This window comes from Neovison vison, chromosome 1 (genome assembly GCF_020171115.1).
Source record: "Neovison vison isolate M4711 chromosome 1, ASM_NN_V1, whole genome shotgun sequence".
In the NCBI taxonomy this organism is placed as follows: domain Eukaryota; kingdom Metazoa; phylum Chordata; class Mammalia; order Carnivora; family Mustelidae; genus Neogale; species Neogale vison.
Window position 1 is genome coordinate 225285380 of NC_058091.1, and position 21678 is coordinate 225307057.

The 21678-nt window shown below is 37.1% G+C and overlaps 1 protein-coding gene and 1 non-coding gene across 3 annotated transcripts in view; both read right to left on the reverse strand.

Moving 5' to 3' along the window:
• Window positions 1-21678, reverse strand: part of IPO11 (importin 11) — a 214048-nt gene that overhangs the window by 176581 nt on the left and 15789 nt on the right. For both annotated transcript variants that reach the window (XM_044224008.1, XM_044224016.1), the window contains exons 2-3: window positions 13857-14000; window positions 10334-10434 (exon numbers count right to left, since the gene is read on the reverse strand). In XM_044224008.1, the coding sequence (XP_044079943.1) occupies window positions 10334-10434; window positions 13857-13994 (239 nt within the window). In that variant the 5' untranslated portion in view covers window positions 13995-14000. The remainder of the gene's footprint in view (window positions 1-10333; window positions 10435-13856; window positions 14001-21678) is intronic.
• Window positions 10127-10229, reverse strand: LOC122898142. The gene has a single exon (XR_006382871.1). It is a non-coding gene; the product is annotated as a U6 spliceosomal RNA (small nuclear RNA).

A 21678-nucleotide genomic window follows, 5' to 3' on the forward strand; every position in this document is an offset into this window, starting at 1 on the left:
ATGTGAGACAAGAATCTATCAAAATCCTTGAGGAGAACACAGGCATTAACTTATTCGACCTCAGCTGCCCCAACTTCTTCCTAGAAACATCACCAAAGTCAAGGAAAGCAAAGGCAAAAATAAACTACTGAACTTCATCAAGATCAAAAGCTTTTGCACAGCAAAGGAAAAAGTCAACAAAACCAAAAAACAACCGAAAGAATGGGAGAAGATATTTGCAAATGATGTATCAAAGGGCTAGTATCCAAAATCTATAAAGAACTTTTCAAACTCAACACTCAAAGAACAAATAATCCAATCAAGAAATGGGCAGAGGGGACGCCTGGGTGGCTCAGTTGGTTTAGCAGCTGCCTTCGGCTCAGGTCATGATCCCGGGGTCCTGGGATCGAGTCCCACATCGGGCTCCTTGCTCAGCAGGGAGCCTGCTTCTCCCCCTGCCTCTGCCTGCCTCTTTGTCTGCCTGTGCTCGCTCGCTTTCTCTCCCTCTGTCTCTGACAAATAAATAAATAAAATCTTTAAAAAAAAAAAAAAGAAATGGGCAGAGGACGTGAACAGACATTTCTGCAAAGAAGACATCCAGATGGCCAACAGACACATGAAAAAGTGCTCCACATCACTTGGCATCAGGGACATACAAATCAAAGCCACACTGAGATGCCACCTCACACCAGTCAGAATGGCGAAAATTAGTATGTCAGGAAACAACAGATGTTGCCGAGGATGAAGAGAAAGGGGAACCCTCCTACACTGTTGGTGAGAATGCAAGCTGGTGCAGCCACTCTGGAAAACAGTATGGAGGTTCCTCAAAAAATTGAAAATAGCCCCTCAGATTGTTTTTCAGAGTCCATAGTCTCTCATGGTTCACCTCCCCTTCCAATTTACCCAAAAGCATATACCCTCCCCAATGTTCATAACCCTACCCCCCTTCTCCCAACCCCCCTCCCCCCAGCAACCCACAGTTTGTTTTGTGAGATTAAGAGTCACTTATGGTTTGTCTCCCTCCCTATCCCATCGCGGGGGGGTGGGAGGTTGGGGTACCAGGTGGTGGGTATTAGAGGGCACGGCTTGCATGGAGCACTGGGTGTGGTGAAAAAATAATGAATACTGTTTTTCTGAAAATAAATAAATAGGAAAAAACAAAACAAAACAAAACAAAATAAAAAAAAATGACTTGAAAAAAAAATAAATAAAATAAAATGCAAAAAAAAAAAAAATTGAAAATAGAGCTACCCTACGACCCAGCAATCAAAACAGAAAAATCAACAAGGGCACAGTGATTCTATATGAAACACTGGACCAAAAAGACCTAAGGGATATATTCAGAACATTGCATCCCAAAGCAGCAGAATACACATTCTTTTCAAGTGCACATGGAAACTGACCTTCAGAACAGATCACATACTAGGCCACAAAACAGGCCTCAACAAATTCAAAAAGACAGAAGTCATACCAGGCATCCTTTCTGAGTACAATGCTATGAAACTAGAAATCAATCTTAAGAAGAAATCTAGAAAGAACACAAATACAGGGAAGTTAAATAACATACTACTAATCAATTAATGGGTCAACTAAGAAATCAAAGGGGAAATTTTAAAAATGCATAAACATGAAAATGAAAACACAATGGTCCAAAATCTTTGGGATGCAGCAAAAGCTGTACTAGGAGGGAAGTTTATAGTCACACAGGCCTACTTCAAGAAGCCAGATAAGTCTCAAATAAGTAACCTACCTTACATCTAAAAGAGCTAGAAAACAAACAAAACCCCAACCAGAAGAAAGAAGTAAAGACTGGAGCAGAAATAAATGAAATAGAAAAAAAAAAAAAATTGAACATATCAATGAAGCCACGAGGGCATTCTTTGAAAAGATCAACAAAACTGATAAACCTCTAGCCAGACAAGAAAAAGAAGAGAGAGGACTCAAAATCAGAAATGGATGAGAAGGGGTGCCTGGGTAGCTCAGTTGGTTAAAGCCTCTGCCTTGGGTCAGGTCATGATCCCAGGGGTCCTGGGATTGAGTCTCCGCATAGGGCTCTCTGCTCAGCAGGAAGCCTGCTTCCTCCTCTTTCTGCCTGCTTCTCTGCCTACTTGTGATCTCTGTCTGTCAAATAAATAAATAAAATCTTAAAAAAAAAAAGAAAGAAAGAAATGAATAAGAATAACTAGCACCACAGAAATACAAAATATTAAAAGAGAACATTATGAAAAATTAACTGCCAAAAAAATGGACAACTTAGAAGAAAATGGATAAATTCCTAGAAATATGTAATTTCTCAAAACTTAATCAGGAGGGGCGCCTGGGTGGCTCAGTGGGTTAAAACCTCTGCCTTCGGCTCAGGTCATGATCCCAGGCTCCTGGAATAGACCCCCGAGTCGGGCTCTCTGCTCAGCGGGGAGCCTGCTTCCCTCTCTCTCTCTCTGCCTGCCTCTCTGCCTACTTGTGATCTCTATCTGTCAAATAAATAAATAAAATCTTTTAAAAATAAATAATAAATAAATAAATAAAATAAACTTAATCAGGAAGAAATTACAATTTTTTTTAAAGACTGATTGCCAGGAATGAAATTGAATCAGTAATCAAAAAACTCCCTACAAGCAAAAGTGTAGGATGGCTTCATAGGAAATTCTATCAAACACTTAAAGGAAAAGTTAATACCCATTCTTCTCAAACTATTCCAAACAAGGGAGGAAGGAAGCTTCTAGATTCATTCTATGAAACCAGCATTACCCTAATACTAAAACGAAATGAAGACACTACAAAAAAAGACAACTACAGGCCAAATTCTCTGATGAACATAGACACAAAAGCCTCAACGGAATATTAGCAAACCAAATCCAACCATACATTAACAACTCATTTGCCACAATCTGTTGGAATCTATTTCTGGGACACAAAGGTGTTTCAGTATTCACAAATCAAGCAACATGATACATGACATCAGTAAGGGAATGGATAAAAACCACGTAATCCTTTCAGTAAATGCAGAAGCCTTTGTCAAAGCACAACAATCATTCGTGATAAAAACCCTCAACAAAATAGGTTTAGGGAGAACATACGTCAACATAATAAAGGCCCTCTATGAAAAACCCAGAACTAACATCATCTTCAATGGCAAAAAACTGAAAGCTTTTCCCCTGAGATCAGGAACGAGATAAGGATGTCCACTCACAAATTTTATTCAACACAGTACTGAAAAGACCCAGCTGTAACAATCAGACAAGAAAAAGAAATAAAAGACCTGCAAACAGGTAAGGAAGAACAACTTTCACTATCTGCAGATGACAGGATACTACACATAGAAAACCCTAAGGACTCCCCCAAAAAACTATAAGAACTCATACAGATTCAGTAGAAGCAGGATACAAAATCAACATACAGTAATCTGGTCTGTTTCTAGAAGCAAATAATAAGTAGGAAAAAGAGAAATTTTAAAAATCCCATTTATAACTGCACCAAAAATAATAAAATACCTAGGAATAAACTTAGCCAAGGAGATGAAAGATCTGTACTATGAAAACTGTAAAACACTGATGAAAGAAATTGAAGAGGGCACAAAGAAATGCAAAGATTTTCCACGCTCATGGATTGGGAGAACAAATATTCTCAAAATGTCCATAATACCCAAAGCAACAAAGCAATCTACAGACTGAATGCAATCCCTATCAAAATACCAAAAGCATTTTATCACAGACCTAGAACAAATAATCCTAAAATCTGTACTGAACCACAAAAGATTCTAAGTAGCCCAAGACTGCTACAGTATGTGAAAAAGGACAAAACTGGAGGTATTATAATCCCTGGTTTCAAGATACACTACAAAGCGGTAATAATCAAACTGGTATGGTAATGGCCCAAAAACAGACACATACATCAACAGACACATGGAACAGAAAAAAGAGCTCGGAAAGAAACCCACAATTAAAGGGTCAATTAATCTTTGACAAAGGAGGCAGGAAGGTGCAGTAGGAAAAAGACAGTGTCTTCAACAAATGGTGCTAGGAAAACTAGGGACAGCTACACAGGAAAGAATGAAACTGGACCACTTTCTCACACCACCCACAACAATAAACTCAGAATGGCTTAAAGAACTAAACCATAAAAAATCTGAAACTATAAAAAATCCCACAAGAGAGCACAGGCAGGGTGCCTGGGTGGCTCAGTGGGTTAAGCCGCTGCCTTCAGCTCAGGTCATGATCTCAGGGTCCTGGGATCAAGTCCCGCATCGGGCTCTCTGCTCAGCAGGGAGCCTGCTTCCCTCTCTCTCTCTGCCTGCCTCTCCCATCTACTTGTGATTTCTCTCTGTCAAATAAATAAATAAAATCTTTAAAAAAAAAAAAGAGAGCACAGGCAGTAATTTCTCTGACATTGGGCATAGCAAAGTTTTTCTATATGTTCCTCCTGAGGAAAGGTAAACAAAAACAAAAATAAACTAATGGGACTACAAGAAAATAAAAAGCTCCTGCAGAGAGAAGGAAATAATTAATAAAAGTAAAAGGCAACCTTCTGAATAGGAGAAGATATTGGGAAATTATATTAACTGGTAGTTTTCCAATTAGAATCTGACAGTTTTCTGATTAGAATCCATTCGTATTCAAAATCTATAAAGAACTTAAACAGGGGCACCTGGGTGGCGCAGTGGGTTAAGCCTATGCCTTCCGCTCAGGTCAAGATCTTAGGGCCCTGGGATTGAGTACCACATCAGGCTCTCTAATCAGCGGGGAGCCTGCTTCCTCCTCTCCCTCTGCCTGCCTGCCTCTCTGCCTACTTGTGATCTCTCTCTGCCAAATAAATAAATAAATTCTAAAATAATAAATAAATAAACAAATAAACTATTTTTTTAAAAAGGAACTTAACACATTAAAAAAGCCAAATAATCCAATCAAAACATGGGAAGAAGACATTTTTCCAAAGAAGACAGAGAGATGGCCAACAGACACATGAAAAAGATGTTCAACATCCCTAACCATCAGAAAAATGCAAATTAAAACCACAATGAGACTTCACCTCTCACACCTGTCAGAAATGGTTAAAAATCAAAAACAGGTGTTCGCCAGGATGTGGAGAAAAAGGAACCCTCATGCACTGGTGATGGGAATGCAAAATGGTCCAGACACTATAGAATAAACAGTATGGTGTTTCCACAAAAAAGTAAATACAGAATCACCATACGATGCAATAATTCTGCCATTGGCTATTGACACAAAGACTATAAAGACACAAATTCAAAAAGTTATTTGCACCTCTATGTTTACTGAAGCATTATTTACAATAACCAAAATGTCTACTGACAGATGACTGAAAGACGATGTGGTACAAACACCAGAATACTACGTGACCATAAAGCAGAATGAAATCTTCATGTTTACAACAACATGGCTGAATCCAGAGTATAATGCTTTGCCAAATTAGCCAGCATGAGAAAGAAAAATACCACATGATTTCACTCATGTATGTAATTTAAGAAACAAAACAAAGAACAAGAGAGACAAACCAAGGAGCAATCTTAAAGATAGGGAAAAAACTGGTGGTTATTAGAGGGGAGAAGGTTGGGGGAATGGGTGATATGATTATGATGAAGGGGAGTAAGAGTACATTTATCATGATGAGCACTGAGTAATGTACAGAATTGCTGAATCACTGTATTATATAACTGAAAGTAATTTAACACTGTATTTTAACTATACCCGAACTTATTTTTTTAAAAAAGGAATACTAGTGGCAAAATAATATAAAACAGTATATCGTGGGGCACCTAGGTGGCTCAGTGGGTTAAGCCTCCGCCTTCAGCTCAGGTCATGATCCCAGGGTCCTGGGATTGAGCCCCACATCAGGCTCTCTGCTCAAGAAGGAACCTGCTTCCCCGTCTCTCTCTGCCTGCCTCTCTGCCTACTTGTGATCTCACTCTGTCAAATACATAAAATCTTTAAAAAACAAAAACAAAAACAGTACGTTGTAGAGTTTAAAATATATGTAGAATTAAAGTATTCCACCACAACAAAAGTAAAAGATAAGAAGGCATAAATGGAGTCAAAGTATTATGAGGTTCTTCTATTACCTAGAAAAAGTAAACTACTAATTTAAGGATAGACTCTAATAAGTCAAGGATACTTATCAAAAGCTCTAAAAAAAAAAAAAATCAGTTGGGTAATAAAAGTGTCCTTGGGGGAAAAATTTAGTAACAAAAAATTTTGTGAATAATCTTTGGATTATTATTTGGATATAAAGAGGAACATCTCCTGAGGACAAGATCAATTCCACAAAAACATAATGACCCTTAACTTATATGATCTGAATAGAATAGCTTCAATTTACATAGAGCAAAAACACAATGTAAAGAACAAAATAGCCAAGTCCATAATCATACCTGGAGATTAACCTACCTCCCTCAGAAAATGATGGAAAAGTAGCAACAAAAACAATAAGGATACAGAAGACGTGAATAGCATAAGTGATAAATGTGACCTAACTGACACATATCAAACATTACATCCACAATGGCAAAACACACATTGCTCTCGGAGGCACATAAAACATTTACCAGAATACCATATGCTGAGATTACTAAACAAGACAGCAAATTTCAAAGAATGAAATCAGTAACAAACAAACACACACAAACACACACACACACACACACACACACACACACACAAGCCCCACATGCCAGAAATTAACCCATAGGTCTAAAAAGAAATCACAGGAGGAATTTTAAAGTACCCTTTAACTGAATTGTAACAAAACTGAGTTAAACCTAAGATTACAAGAAAAGCCCTAATCTTTCAAATGCATACATAAGAAGTAAAAATCAATTACTGAAGCTTCCATTTCAAAAAAAAACTAGAAAACTACAAATAAAATCCAAAAAAGTAATAGGAAGTAATCAAGGCTTATAAAGTATAACAACTAAAGCAAAGACTGAAACACCAGAGGACAAATTAGAGAATCCCAAAACAGATCATTACAGGTATGACGCCTGACTTCTAACAAGGGAACCACTGAAATGGGACAGGACAAGAGTAACTGCTGCTGCCCCTCCTTCGCATACACACCTTGCGATGAAATCACTTCCAGAGAGAGAATATACATGGAGATGTGAAACATAAAGCAAAGCTTCTAGCAGAAAACACAGATTATTTTCGTAATCTTGGAATGAACAAAATGTTTCTAAATGGGCCCCAAAAGAAAATAAAACTAGCTAAATTGAACCTCATTAAAATTAAAAATTTCTCTTCATTCAAAAACGTAAGAAACTGAATGGCACATGACAAAGCAGGAGGAAATATTTTCAATACGTAGTTTAAACAAAGGACCTAAGTCTAAAACATACACAAAGTCTCACAAATCAATAAGATACCCCATTTTTTTATGTACAAATGGCAGGCCCTTCATAAAAGAGGATATCCAAATGAATAATAAGTATATGAAAAGGGTACTCGCTGTTCATCAGAAAAATGGAAAGGCTACCTAAATGACAGGTAAGACCAAGCGTGCTAGGACAATGTGGAGCAAAGGCCAACACTGACAGGACTGCTGGTGGGAGTGGAGATTAGTACTAACACTTTGAAAACCAAGTGACGGCATCTACTGAAGCTAAACAGACATCTGACCATACATGACCATAAAATGCACACTTATGTGCAATATGAAATGCGAAAGTTTTCAAAGAAGCACTATTTTTAATAGCCAAAAACTAAGAACAACCTTAATGCCTATCAACAGTAGAACAAACAGATACGTTAAAAGACACAAAAACAACATAAGGTAAGATTTCCATTTGTATGAAGTTCAGAAACAGGTAAAGCCAATCTGTGGTGAGAGATGTCAAATGCTGCTGGAGAGTGGGTGCAAAGTTGACAGTGAAGGGCAGGCGGGAGGCTGCTCGGGCAGCAGTCATGTTTCACCTGGTTCCAAGGGACAGTTATATGGATGTGGCCACATTACCAACATTCTAACCATACCACCATTTGCGCACTTTTTTAGTTATGTTATGTATTACACTTTCATAAAAGTTTTTTAAACCTTGACAGGGATTTATTTAAGGTGAGTAAACAAATAAGCAAACAAGATTAGGATAAACATTCAAGTGAAAAGAATGAATGCCTAAGGCAAGTCTATGCTTTCCCATGAGAGAGGATCTCTTTAAGAACTGTGCAGGGGCACCTGGGTGGCTCAGTGGGTTAAGCCGCTGCCTTCGGCTCAGGTCATGATAGCAGAGTCCTGGGATCGAGTCCCGCATCGGGCTCTCTGCTCAGCAGGGAGCCTGCTTCTCTCTCTCTCTCTCTCTCTGCCTGCCTGTCTACTTGTGATTTCTCTCTGTCAAATAAATAAATAAAATCTTAAAAAAAAAAGAAGAAGAAGAAGAACTGTGCAGTACTTTCCAACTTTGAGAGCTCCCGTATATCATCAAACCCACGAAATCATGTTTTCTACTAAAATCTTTTGCTTCAGCCTTGAAATTCAAGTTTCCTTCTATGTCAGAAAGCCAGGTTCAAGAGTTTTCAAAATTTTAACAAAGAGAATATAATATAATGATTAGCTACCAAAATAGAAAGTGAATAGGCAAAACATACATACATGATAAAGAAACAAGCCATTAATCTAGAGAAAACAGTTAATAATGCACCATTAATTTCATATACTTACTATCATCACATGAATTCAGATTATCCTCCAAGCAGAAACTGTAGAGTATCTAATTAATTAGGATCCAGTTAAAACTGCACTATTTATAGTAATAATATATAAGCTTAAATTAGTCCACATTCCGTGAAAATAGTGGTAGAGGCATGAACTACGTAAGATAAAACTTCGACAAGAACAAAAATAAGCAGATGCTTTAAGTATGCTATATTTAAATGAGTTAATTAATTTTTGCTCCCTTGTTCTCCTTCTAAGCACATTCTTCCCTGCTCCCTTGGTGCATTCATCTCCTTTCTGGCCTCTATCTCAATATATAAACTAAATTCCAGTTTCTAATTCCTTATGTGAAAGTACAATCTGAAATATTTAATCATAATTTATGCTCCCTTCCAAAACTGTCATTTATAACCATATTCTCCATAAAACTGCAAGAACGAAATGAACTTTGGGAGCCACCTAAAATGTAACTGGACAAAGCAGGAGAGAAGTATGTATGCACCACAGGATGGTTCCAGTAGTGAACTATGTCACACACAATCTCATCATTAAATACTTCATTTCTCTCAAAATTATGAATTCTAAAATAAGGCAAAGGGTTTGCATTACATTACAGTATCCTAAGTGCAGCCTTAAAACATTCTAGGTCCTTCTGATATTATTCAAGGGCATATTTTATATGCACCTTGAAGTCCTTTGAAAGGTTTACGGTTTTTTAAGGACTTAACAAATGTAGAACATAAAGAGCTACAGTGCCATCTACTGGAAAACAGAGACAATGTTACCTCTATGGCAAAGTTCACCATCAAATTTCAGAGCCATGTCTACATTGTATCTCCAACAACTATATAACATGTAATTAGCTATTAAGAGAAATCTGTTCCCTTAACCATCTATGGAACAACTGCAACTGAATCTGATGAGATTAAAATGTCTACCACCCCATTTCTACCGCAAAGAAAACTATGCAGAAGACTTGGAAATTAACATCTAGTTGGCTCAGAAATGACCTGGGATTTCCTTCTCAATGACTTTTTCTTTTAAAATCCTAACTAAGTTCATACTTCTCTTATTTAAAAAAAAAAAAAAAAGACTTTTTAACATGACTCATTCACTCAGCATTTGTTCTTTGCCCCTAATATTAGATATCCTCAAAAGCAGAGGACAAGAAATCCATAACATCCCTTCCCAAATAAAAAACTCATGGAGGGGCGCCTGGGTGGCTCAGTGGGTTAAGCCTCTGCCTTCGGCTCAGGTCCTGGTCCCAGGGTCCTAAGGTCGAGCCCTGCATCAGGCTCTCTGCTCAGCGGGGAGCCTGCTTCCCCCTCTCTCTCTGCCTACTTGTGATCTCTGTCAAGTGAATAAAATCTTTAAAATAATAATAAATTTTTAAAAACATTTTTTTAAAAAGCTCATAGAGAAAAGCATTAATAAGAACACTGACTTACGCAGAACAATTTATTTCTTCAGTAGTTAACACATTTTTCTTTAAAATATCACACACTTTACAAACATGAATGTCATCCTACACAGGGACCATGCTAACCTTCCCTGCACTGTTCCAATTTTAGTATGTGTGCTGAAATAAGCACAAATGCATTCTGCCACATGTAGAATAAAGATTAACAGGAACATTCTTACACCTCCCTGAATCTGGAAAGGATTACACTGGAAAAGGAAGGGTGAGGGAACTTACTGAGGAGCTACACGTCTCCAGTAACGATCAATTCCATTCTTAAAATACAGCACAGCAAGCCACCTTACATTTATATCCAGAGTGTGGTTTGTGAAAATATTCTGTAAATAAAAAGCATAATGTTAAAATAAACATGCCATAAGTTAAATTCTATACCCATAACGAAGTATGGATAATACTTTAAATGTTTCACTTAAATTTTATCACTAGAGCAATCATATATTCTAAGTATTTATAGCTCTACAGGTTCATGAGAAAGCACACCTAGAAGAACTTGTATTAATTTTTTAAGGTGAGTAATAAATATTTGGGACTCATTAAACTTGGCTACCATTAGGTATGTTTGAAAATATTTTGAATAAAAAATTAAACTCAGAGCTGTGAAGTGTGCAAACCTGGCGATTCACAGACCTGTACCCCTGGGGCTAATAATACATTATATGTTTATTAAAAAATTAAAAAAATTTTTTAAAAATTAAACTCAGAAACACACCTAATCATGTATCACAACCAACACAAATATAAAACACTGAAATAAACATGTTCTCAATTAAAAAAAAAAAAGACCCATCAAAGCATATAATTAAAAATTCTAAGGAATCAAAGCCCCTGGGTTCTTAGCACAGGCTATGAAATGAACTATTTCAAAGTATCCTCCTTATCAATTATGCTTACAAATAAGTTTGACAGCAGAACATTAGCCCAAATACAGGCAGTCCTTGTTTGTGTGGAGCACTGGAAAAGCATAAAAATGACTAAGCAAGCTAAAAATGCAACAAGATCTTAACCATCAAGGTAAAAATCACAATTGTTCTGTGACTTTTACACATTTTTACCAAAAATTTAACATTATCAAAAATTCTATAACATATTTGTGTATGGAAATAAAAATAAAAGATATTAACATTGTAATTTAAAACATAACATAGATGAATTAAAGTGTTTTATTTCCTGATAAAAAACGTACCTTAAAAAAAAAAAAAAACTAGAATAGTGAGTACATAGGGCAAACTTAGGAATATGTAACTGACTGAAACTGCACTACACCTCAGACCAAAAACAACTCAAATCCCCAGAGGTGACCTCTTAAACACAACCTTGTGTGGGAAAACATCAAAATCAAAAACAATAATGAAGATTTATGTTCCTTACCACAGAAAAACACCACAGAAAAACTATCAAAAACAGGTATCTTTTTTTTTTTAATTTTTTTTTTTTAAAGATTTTATTTATTTATTTGACAGAGAGAGATCACAAGCAGGCAGAGAGGCAGGCAGAGAGAGAGGAGGAAGCAGGCCCCCCACCGAGCAGAGAGCCCGATGCGGGCCTCGATCCCAGGACCCTGAGATCATGACCCGAGCCGAAGGCAGCAGCTTAACCCACTGAGCCACCCAGGCGCCCTCAAAAACAGGTATCTATACTATAATTCCATTTTTAGAAAATCAGGTACATGTAGGAAAAAAAAAAGAATTACAAGGATAGTTGTGTAATGCCCCCTTAACCCTTAACCCTTAATACCCCTGAAAACTAGTCAGAGATCTTCTTTTAGGTCATCCTTGAAAAGAATAAAGTTTTCCCACCATATTAATCACATTCGATTTTAATGCTTAACATGTCTACCTTCCACAACAGACTGTCATAAATATTCATGGAGCAAATGAACAAATGAATGGAGGTAATGTGGGAATACTACGGAAAGATGGTGGGTATCAGCCTGTCTCGGCTACACGTAAGTAACCAAGGAAAGTCAAGCTGCAGGTGTAAACCCAAGTAGAAATATTCCTTAAGTAGTTTTGAACAGTAAAACTGGAACACAAATCTGAGGATCAAATATACAACCTCATGATCTCCAAACTAGAAAGAACAGCTAAGGCTACAACAGATTAAAAGTGCCAAGACAGTGAGTAGAGGAAAAAACTAAAAATTACTGCCTTTAACTTGGGTTTTCCATCTAATATAAATACAATCTACACCATCTAAAGCAATTTTACTGAGGCGCCTGAGTGGTTCAGTCGGTTTAATGGCTGCCTTCAGCTCAGGTCATGATTCCAGGGTCCTGGTATCGAGCCCCACGTCAGGCTCCCTGCTTGGCAGGAGGCCTGCTTTACCCTCTCCCTGTGCCTACCACTCTGCCTACTAGTGCTCTCTCTGTGTTGAATAAATAAATAAAATATATTTTTTAAAGTTTTTAAAAAGCTATTTTACTACCCCTCTAAGAAGAAAAGTAGAGCTAATAAATATAAAAACAAAAGGCTTATTAGTTAGGCATTTAATATTATTAATAATTCATACATTGCACATAAAGTCAATAGTTACAAGCCGATTGATTGATTTTTTTTTAAGGTCCAGGAGTAACCAACGTAAGAAACACTGAAATGTTTTCTATTTTGGCCTAAAAAACCACAAGACTAATTATACAGCATATTCACTTAAATAAGAATATGAAAAATAAGGATACTCAGAAATATACTAAAGATTTATACTGCACCCAAATTTTACAAAAGAGATACTGGGATTATTTAAATAAGGATAGAATATTTTCCTTAGTATCTTTAAAAATCAGTGTTTTCCAGAAAAAAAATTTTATGCAATCTGAGTTTTTTTAACCTTTTTTCTAAGCCAAATATCCAAATTTCATTTTATTTTCAGAATATCAAGTATGACTCTAGACATGACCAGTATATTCCTAAGTTTACCAAATACCTCAAATATTTTAGCCATGAAGTAAAAAACATATATGTCAACTTCTATAATCTTCTATTTTCACAAGATATGGTTAACAGTTTTACTTTGCATTTGCAACCCAGTCCCTAAACTCAATAGTTTGTGATCCAGCTGGTAGCCTCCCTGCCCTTGCCAAAAGCAAATCTCAAACATTAACCAGAGTTCTAAAATTTTCAGAAAAAAGAAAAAAAAGAAAGACCCTCAATACAAAAAGACATTCCTTTATTCTGGCATCGAGAAAATAATTTTGATTAACCAAAAGCTTTGAACTCCTAGTGAAGTTTAATTAAAGCATATATTGTTAATTACTATACTATTTTCTATTATCACCCAGGAAAAGACCAAATGTGTCAAGAAAATGAAATTCTTAGAAGGGGAAAAGAAAACCATGTTTTAAAGTAACACAGTGAGCCAGGTAGACCAGGCTGATGCTGCATGGAGAGACCTGAACAACTCTGACAACATAAATTAACTGGGGCAAAAAGGAAAACAAAACGTGAACGAACGTGTACTACCTACAATCCTGAGGTCAGCATTAACATGTTAAAATAAGAGTAGCAGCACAGTGTTGCCTTCTGAGCAGAAAACGACCAACAGTCTGCTCAATTATGTATTCAACAATCAACAAACATTTCAACAACTTCAAAGAGTCATACCCTGAATTAATAAATGGGAGTAGCAATGACATTTAGATCAGTTTCACTAAAGTAAACTACCAATACAAGTAGATTCTTAGAAAAATTAAAATAGTAGTGTCTATCTTATTAAAAGAATAGTAAACTATTTTAGAATAACTTACCAACAACACTGAATAGAAACCTGGCTGTGTCTCCCACTGTTTCAACTGCTCCTCTGCTGGTTTTAACACAGCAGTATCCTGACTGGTGGCCTGTGTTAAGACCTGAAGAACAACAGTGCTGGCGCTATTGAGATCCATGGAAACCTGGTAACGATAAGTCAACATACTTGAATAAATATACATATAAAACTAACAAAAAGGAGAAAAAGCTTCAATGTTCTGAATTACTCCCATACTTCCATTATTTACCTACTCTTGCACATCTTTTTTTTTTAAGATTTTGGTTTTTTATTTGACAGAGAGATCACAAGTAGGCAAAGAGGCAGGCAGAGGAGAAGGGGGAAGCAAACTCTCCGATGAGCAGAGAGCCCAATACGGACCGGATCCCAGGACCCTGAGATCATGACCTGAGCTGAAGGCAGAGGCTTAACCCACTGAGCCACCCAGGTGCCCCTCTCTTGCATATTTCTGCTGGATTTCTCTTTTTACTATGTATCACCTGTACTTTGACTTTAAAATCCCAGTAATTCAAATCGCTTTTGCTTACATTAATTTACTTCTTTTAAAGATTTTTTTTAATTTATTTGTCAGAGAGAGAGCACGCACAAGGAGGGGGAGAAACAAGCAGAGTGAGAAGCAGGCTTCCTGCTAAGCAAGGAGCAAGATGTGGGACTGTCGGATCCCAAAACCTTGGGATCATGACCTGAATGAACCGAAGGCAGACACTTAACTGACTGAGCCACTAAGGCGTCCCCAAATCAATTTTTTTCTAATGAAAAATGCCTTCATTGTTCCATAAATAGAAGATAATAGTATAATGGGAACAAACAAGAAGCCCATACACAAAAACCAAAGTTACTTAATTCTGAGTACCACTGCCTGCCTTAGACTAAGAAGAAAGGCTTCTTATTTTTTGTTTTTGTTTTTTAATTTTATTTATTTATTTGACAGACAGAGATCACAAGTAAGCAAAGAGACAGGCAGAGAGAGAGGGAAGCAGGCTCCCTGCCTAGCAAAGAGCCCGATGTAGGGCTCGATCCCAGGACCGTGAGATCATGACCTGAGCTGAAGAGAGGTTTAACCCACTGAGCCACCCAGGTACCCTGGCTTCTTAGTTTTTAAAAGGAAATTAGTAGGGGCACCTGGGTGGCTCAGAGGGTTAAAGCCTCTGCCTTTGGCTCAGGTCATGATCCCAGGGTCCTGGGATGGAGCCCCACATCCGACTCCCTGCTCAGCAAGGAGCCTGCTTCCCTTCCTCTCTCTGCTTGCCTCTCTGCCTACTTGTGATCTCTGTCTGTCAAATTAAAAAAAAAAAAAAGGAAATTAGTAAGTGTTATAAAAGAATTAACTACTTTTCCCTAGTTAAGATCAAAAGGAAGAAAAATGAAAAAGAAGTTCTTTGACTCACTGCTAAGTACCTCAGAATCCCATTTTATATGTCACCAAAAATATATGTCCAAAATACTTTTTGTAAGTTAAAAGACAAATGTATAGACAAGAAATACTGTGGGGGGGAAAAATGAACTAAATCAACAAATACAAAATATAATACAAGAATTTAAGCCCTAAGTTAGAAGGGATCTTAAGAGTTGGATCATCTAATCCTATCCCAAGGCATCTGAAGCCATTCTAAAAATTCATTTAGCAATTTATTGAATTCTCCAGCATTATTTCTAATCATCCCAAAACAGTATGCTTACCCAATTATATATAATTATTCACAATACACTCATATGAAGTAGGATTAAAATCAAAAGCTAAAAAGAGAAAATAAACCTCAGTGCAGGAATGACTGAGAATTAGCCTTTGTGATTATAGTTGTATCTAAAACTTAAAACTGTTCCAGATAATAAAAGTCTATAGGTCATTAATCCATAAACATAGCCAAAGCAAACACTTCCTAAGAGTTGTAATTAAATTGCAATTACTAATGACAACAGAAGGTCCCAAATGCTAACTCAACAAGAAATGACCCAAAGTATTACAACCTTCAGGGAAAACTAACCATTCTAAAGCCTATGTTAGTAAAGCAAGGCTAGAACACAAAAACTGGAATCAGACAAAATACTAGCAATTAGCAATGGACATGGAGGTAGAGATTTTAAATTGGTAGTCTGTTCTTGTCTGTATTTTAGAACTGAGAAGGACAACTTGTAAACTGCCCCTTCACTAACTTGGAGTTCCCTCAACAACTTAAGTCTCTGTGTTATCACTTGAGAACAAGTGAATTTAGAGGGCTTGTTGGTCATGTATGATTTCAAAGACAGGCTACCTGAGAGCCTTTTACTTTACAAAAGCCCTAGAAGGTATTTTAAGGAGACAGGCAGTATGTTTTTCTGTCTGGGAGAAGTATAACGCAAGCCACAAAAGCAAACTGTGTATGCAATTTTACATTTTCTAGCAACCATGTTAAGTGAAAAGAAAAGGGACGCCTGGGTGGTTCATTGGGTTAAGCTTCTGCCTCTGGCTCAGGTCACGATCTCAGGGTCTTGGGATGAAGCTGCTCATTGGGCTGCCTGCTCAGCAGGAAGCCTGCTTTCCCCTCTCTGCCTGCATCTCTGCCCACTTGTGATCTCTCTCTCTGTCAAATAAATAAATAAAATCTTTAAAAAAATAAAAAGAAAGTGAAAAGATGTGGAATTGTCTTTAAGATTATATCATATTTAACTCAATATATCCAAAATATTATCATTTCAACATATAATCAATATTTTGAAAAAATTAATTTAGATATTCTATGCTTTTTTAAATACTAAGTCTTCAAAATTCTGTGTATTTTACACTTAAAGCATATCTTATTTTGAACTAACCATGTTTCAAGTACTCAGGAGCCACCTGTGGCCACTAGCTATGGTATTAGCACAAGTCTGGAAAAGTCTTACTCAAAATGTGATCCAAAGACTGTCAACACCAGCAACACATCCCAGAAATAAAAATTCCCAAATCTCTCTCCAAACCTACATTGTGAAGACAGGGGCTGGAGATCAAAAATGTGTAAGTTCTTAGTAAGTTCTTCAGGTAAATCTTCTAACTGCCAAAGTCTGAGAAGCACAACTTTTGAACATCTGAAACTAAGGTACATCTCAAAGTCCAGCTAATGCAGTGGATGACAAAATGTACAGCAGTTTCTATTATACGTTCCTACAAAGAAGAGTAGAACAGCACTGATCTGCAGATCTCATAAGGAACCATTATTATATGAAGAACACGAATTCAGTGATTCTTCCCCAATAAATGGAAGAGCAGCCGGCTAAAATTAAAAAAAAAAAAAAATTTTTTTAAGCACAAATATCTGAGCATATGTATTATATGCCAAGCATTGTATTAAATGCTTTTTTAATTCACTTATTTATTCCTAATAATAATTCTATGTAGTAGATACTCTTATCCCAACCTTTTAAGCAGAAAACTAAAGACTCGGAGACCTTACCTTGCAAAGGCCACAATCTATGAAATAGCAGGGCTTAGACTTGAACACCAAAGCCACTGGCCTTAATCAGTATCTAATACTGTCCTCCTTGAGGGACAGAACTGATGTCTACCACAACTTTGCAGTACCAGGAGCCCAACAAGATACATGATCTATGCTTGCTTAACAGGTACTTGGTGCATAAAGGAAAGCAGTCAATTTTTAATCAAAGGGTACTTTATAAAGAACCACATGGTGGCTAATTAACAAGATTTATACAGTAACACTACTGAAAGCCTGCCGTGTACCAAGCACTGTTTCCAGGGGCTGGGAGTAAAGCAGCAAACAAAGCAGTTTCCCTGGCTTCATACCACTTACATTCTAGAGGAAGTGACTTTGTTTTTTTTAAAAAAAAAAAAAAAGTTTTTTTCTTTTTAAAGAAAAAACCAGAGGTAGTAATATGAAGAAAATACAATAGTGTTAAAGATCAACTGCAAGTTTCCATTGCGTATTCAGAGAGGGAGGGCTTCTATTAAGTGACATTTATAAGAGGCATGAAAAACAAGAGACCCAGGCATGCAAAGATCGGAAAACAAAGCTCCAGACAGGGAAAACAATGGGAAACAAGGCCATAAGATTAGAAACAAACTTAAGAAGTCCCGTGTAATTGACACTTAATGAGAAAAACGGAAAATGGAACCAGCTGAGATTGAAGAAGTAGGCAGGAACATATCATGTATTATGACCTTGTAGGAGAAAAAAAGTGTATGGACTTTTATACATGTACCAAAAAAGCCAGGGGAAGAATATGTGAAAATATGAATATAATAGACAAAAGGTTCTACCAGCGATCATCCCACCCAACCCACCCTACCCTTCAAGAAAAAAGATAAAGGCCATGTCTGTGGTTGAACTGGTGACAGACAAATCTCTTCTCCTTTTATAGGTCTGTTTATTTCTTCACTACTTCAGCAAATAATCTATGGGTGATGCTTGGACGACACCTTAGGAATATTCTACTCCCCTAAAAACATTCTTTCACCTACTGGCTTTAACATTTTGGGAGCTACTACTTAAAAAATAAAATCACTTATTATTGTCAACCTCCAGAGCAATTTTTAACTACAGCAAGTCGGAGCACTCACATACACACATATCTTCACACTTGTCTGAACTTTCACAGCAAGGCAATCTGTAATCTATACACTTGTATCCTTTATGCTTGGCTTTACATTCACCATTCACCTATTCTAATGGAAGCCGTTAGAGTTTCCATCCCTACCTCCCTCCAGTATCTTGCTCCATCCAGGTCTTCCACAGAAGCATAAATCTTGTCCCTCTGTGTTCTGCTTTTGAACCTAATTCCCAAGAAGCCCATCCAGCCTGGGACAAAGATATATTCCTGGAGAATCAATTTTGTGCCAAGCACTTTGATCACTGTTAGAACAGTAAGAACCAGAAAGGTCGTTTTCTCCACCCAAATTCTGGAAGATAGTGGGAAGCAGAGAGACCTATTCTAATCTAATTCTAAAAAGTAAGTCTAGAATACCGGCTGGAATCCAGAGCATATTTCCTCCACAGAAACAATATTATGAGTGGTTCATCTAATGAATAAAAAGGCTTTTAGATCAGAGAAAGAAGCAACCTTTCAGCCGTTCTACTGGAAAGATTACTAAGTGCTAATTAACTTATAAAGGAGACTTTAAAAGGCAATCAGTTCCTAAATTGCAGATTAAATGCGTCATCAAAAATAACGACTCAGGAATGACAGAACTATAATAGATTATTTAAAATACCATATTGCTAGAGCCTATTAAGTATTTTAAAGATGCCATAACAAGACTATAAAAGCAAATCTGGCATGTGGAATAATATCCCTGTTATGCAAGACAAAGAACCTATAGCTATCAACAGAGTTGTCCAGGGTCAGAGAGCAAACGAGGACATAGTAGAGCAAGGCCTGATAACCAAATCTCTGAGACACAAGCTCTCCCTACTAGAACAGAAAATGGCCTCACCACACCACTCTATTTCCCCAACACTTTTACAAACACACTGTGTTCACACATGATGGATTCTTGAAGAAACAGTCAAAGATTCCTGAATCTTAAGTGGAGATGCAACGTAAGGGGGCTGGGGGGGGGAGGTAGGAAAAGAATAAATGAAACAAGATGGGATCGGGAGGGAAACAAACCATAAGAGACTCTTAATCTCACAAAATAAACTGAGGGTTGCAGGGCCGGTGGTGGTAGGGAGAGGGTGGTGGGGTTATGAACACTGGGGACGGTATGTGCTATGGTGAGTGCTGTAAAGTGTGCAACCCTGGCGATTCACAGACCTGTATCCCTGGGGCTAATAATACACTATATGTTAATTTTAAAAAATATTTTTAATAAATAAATAAATAATAAAAAAATTAAAAGATTCCTGAATCCATTATTATCTAAAAGGATCATGTTTTCTATGCAGTCAATATTCATAAGTACTCAAATGTAGAATTCTTTTCAAAGGACAGCACGGCGATGAAGAACTGAAGAACAGGGAGAATGTATTCAATCATTCAAATATAACAGTGTGGAAATAAAGTTCATTTGAAAAGATTTGAAAAGATACACGACTATGGACTACTCACAGTCAGGTTAGAGGGTGGTACACCCAGGAAACTAACCTTCAATACCCTTTTTTAGAACTAGCATGCTGAAATTTTATAGGGTTGCTACTGTTATTTCCACTTGTAATGAGCAGACACATGGTTTGACTCCAAAAAAACCTCAAGACCTGAGAGAAACAGAGAAAGACAAAGTGGGAGGAAGAAGGGGAGGGAGGACAGCAAGAGCGGGGAAGTCAGGGAGAGACAGACACTGACTAACTCCTGGGAAGAGCTAAAGGTATTTCTCAAAGAACTTGAAAGAATTTTCATGGAGACCATCACCAAATAAGCCTGAAGGCCAGTGAAGCAAGTCTCTCACAGCAGAAGTATAAGTGTGTCCTTGATGTACAAATGTCTCTGCGTAGTAAGAGAAATCCTCTCACTGTATTAAAAGAATGAATACCAGGGCGCCTGGGTGGCTCAGTCATTAATCGTCTGCATCAGTTCAGGTCATGATCCCAGAGTCCTGGGATCTAGCCCCATACTGAGCTCCCAGCTCAGCAGTAAACCTGCTTCTCCCTCTCCCACTCCCCCTGGTTGTATTCCCTCTGTTGTTCTCTCTACCCGCCCCCACCCCTGATGAATGAATGAATGAATAAATAAATAAATAAATGTCTAGGTTTCCTGATTAATAATGTACACAGTGAGGTTGCTCTGATTTTCATCAATGTGCCTAACTTCAATTTTATAGGCAAGAGGTGAAAATGTTTATATTTTATTAGTTCTGAACTAAACTATAAAAGAGAATTATTCAAAATCTAAATTTTGATAAATGTATCACTTATAAACATAAATGTATGTTCTTTTTTCTCCAAGAATAATAAAAAAGAAGAAGGTGCAAATTAAAAGAACAGGCACTTCACCTCACTATTTTACAACGCAGTTCAGTTTATTACTGGAGTTATTGTAGTCTTTAATACTATTAGGGTCTAAGCAACCAAGAAATAAGTGACTGAGAGCCTGAAAATATTCATACTCCATAACTGGACTTTCTAGGCTCATTAGCGGAAGTCACTTTCCAAATTCTGGAAAAATCCAAAGTCCAAAGATTTATAGATGTGCCTAAAATCGGAAATTTACTAATTTTTATTAAAACAAACAAGTAGACAAGGGAAAACTCAGCACCCCTGCCTGGTACCAACTTCCCAGTACCCAGTACCCAGAATCGACTTCCCAGTACTTCCCAGTACTGCAATGACTTTAATTTTAGCCATGATGATCTTCTACTACATTATCTTTATTTGTCCTTCATTTTAAAACATGCCACACAAACAATACCTCCACACCACTATTAAATATTAAAGTGGTGAGTGAAATGACTTAGGAAAAAAAAAGGTATACAGCAAAAATGGAACAAAAAAAGTTTCAAAATCAAAAAAGGCTCCCCCAGTGAAATAACTTATTCAGACATTTATCAATAAGCGATGCTAAAACCATTAAGAGAAAGAACAACTTTTAGGAACAGAATATTCCCACTGTGTTCAAATCGATTACTTGCTAAATGCAGTGAAGAAACAGACCTTTAAAATGCAGGTATCTGTTACCAGCTCAACCAATAGTAGTACAAACTTAATATCAACAACAGCTTCACAACTTGATCTTAAGTGCCTCCCCAGGTGATATAATAAGAAGTATATAAGCTCACCTCTAAAATACAGAGTATCATACACCTTAATCTAAGCAGGATTCTAGGGGGGCCTGGGTGGCTCAGTGGGTTAAGTGTCTGTCTTTGGCTCAGGTCACGATCCCAGGCTCCTGGAATC